Source organism: Colobus angolensis, unplaced genomic scaffold (genome assembly GCF_000951035.1).
Source record: "Colobus angolensis palliatus isolate OR3802 unplaced genomic scaffold, Cang.pa_1.0 Scaffold9, whole genome shotgun sequence".
NCBI lineage: Eukaryota > Metazoa > Chordata > Mammalia > Primates > Cercopithecidae > Colobus > Colobus angolensis.
In genome coordinates, this window is record NW_012122931.1 from 4,460,014 (window position 1) to 4,461,807 (window position 1,794).

Below are 1,794 nucleotides of genomic sequence, written 5' to 3' on the forward strand. Positions count from 1 at the left end.
ATTACAGGCTTGAGCCACCGCACTCGGCCCCAGTTAATTTTTGTACATTTCGTAGAGATGGGGTTTCGCCACACTGCCCAGGCTTGAACAAAGGTTTTTGATGAGGCAAAGCGTACAAGGTTTAGTTTCTCCCTCCTTCTCTGTGCTGGACTCCTGCTACAGCACGAGCCATGAGTCTGGGGCCCTGCCTCTGGGAGCGTCCAGGCAGTGGGGAAGAGTTCATAGGGCACCCATGAGAATGGGTTTATAACGCACCCAGCACCTCCACACTGAAGTTCCTCCGTGCCTCCCCAGCCTCGTTGCTTGCCAGGCATGAGTAGAGGCCACTGTCTTGCTCCTGTGTCTGAGTCATCTTCAGCATCCAGCCACCTGGGGAGGGAGGGGTGTGGGCCCCAAGCATGACTCTGAGCAGTATTCTGTCCCAAGCTGAGCCCCCTGCTGCCCAGCAGGAAGAGGCATTATAATTAGACATGTACGTGTCTGTCTCCCATTGTGTCCTGTTCCTCAGATCCAGAAACTGAGGCCCAGGAGGGTAAACAAATGGATGCAGCTGCCTGGAGATTAGACATGTACCAGAATAAATCTCAGGACCCTGCTCTAGCAAGAAGTATCTGTCACCCGGCCACCCCTGGCTCTGGGAATTGGCTGCAGCTGAAGGGAGAGCAATGGGTTATGTAGTCCTGGCCCAGCAGATCTCTGCTCTACTCTGACAGACATGGTAAAAGAGCTTCTCCTCCCAAGGACCTCTCAGGGAGAGACAGCTCCTCTCAGAGGAACCCAAGGGTCTCCCAAGACCAGTGTGGGGAGGGCAGATACACAGGACACAGGCCACCACTGCTGTTACTGCACCCAGAGCAGACATTACTAATTGATTGCCACATTCCTTTCCACTGGGCCCAATGCAGTCTCTGAATTCCTATCCACAGAATGCACCCGGCAATTCACCAAGTGCTCAGAAGTGATGCCCAAGAGGAAACGTATTTGCCATCTCATCAAAGGCTGCGTGGAACAACCGATGGGTGACTGAGGCATAGCCTCAGGGGCCTTGAAGTCCTTGCAGGATTTGGATGGGACAGAGACTCCTGGGCCTCAGTGCCTCATTTGTATACCAGCAAGAACCTCGCAAACCCATTTTATGAGGGGGATAAATATTCAGAGAAGGTGCTTAGATCAGCACATCCAAAAGCTTGCTACTGTTCTGTGCGATGTTATATGTAAGTGCCAACGTTTTGTTTTGTTTTTTTCTGCAGGACTTATCAGAACCTTTGCTATGCAAATGTTCACTGTGGTTCTCTAGGCGAGCAGAGCAGGAAGTCTTTTCCAAATTTATCTAAATCCGTGATTTTTTCCTGGAGCACCTCACCTGACTAGTGTTTTGGGCTACATTCTTTGGGGACCAGCAGCTGGAATGATTATTCCAACCAGGCCTGGCAGCTTAGGGTCAGAGGTCATGGGCATGTAATAGATAGAGGCAGAGGCAGAGGCAGAGGGCCCGACCTGATTCCCAGGATCCAACCTTGACTGGTATCTTACCTGCCAGCAGGTAGGTGTCCTCCCCCGGGCTGACAGGCTCCTCCCCTCGGAACCAGTGGATGGCCGGGGGCGGGATCCCTGTGGCTTCACAGAGCAGAGTTAAGGGGCTGTGCAAGGTGGCAGTGATGTTGGTCAGTGGGTCCAAGTCTCCAATGAGCTCTGGGGGCACTGGACACAAAGAAGAAGCCACATTCAGGGTGCAGATTGGGGCTGGGTGCTTCATGCTCCTTCCCTAGCCCCATTGACTGTCCCCTAACTCCA

At 52.9% G+C, this 1,794-nt stretch overlaps 1 protein-coding gene across 1 annotated transcript in view; it reads right to left on the reverse strand.

Moving 5' to 3' along the window:
- The window catches only part of HMCN2 (hemicentin 2), a 178,088-nt gene that overhangs the window by 64,438 nt on the left and 111,856 nt on the right, over positions 1 to 1,794 (reverse strand). Inside the window, exons 44-45 of the mRNA XM_011931437.1 lie at positions 1,534 to 1,701; positions 256 to 369 (exon numbers count right to left, since the gene is read on the reverse strand). Coding sequence (XP_011786827.1) covers positions 256 to 369; positions 1,534 to 1,701 — 282 coding nt within the window. The remainder of the gene's footprint in view (positions 1 to 255; positions 370 to 1,533; positions 1,702 to 1,794) is intronic.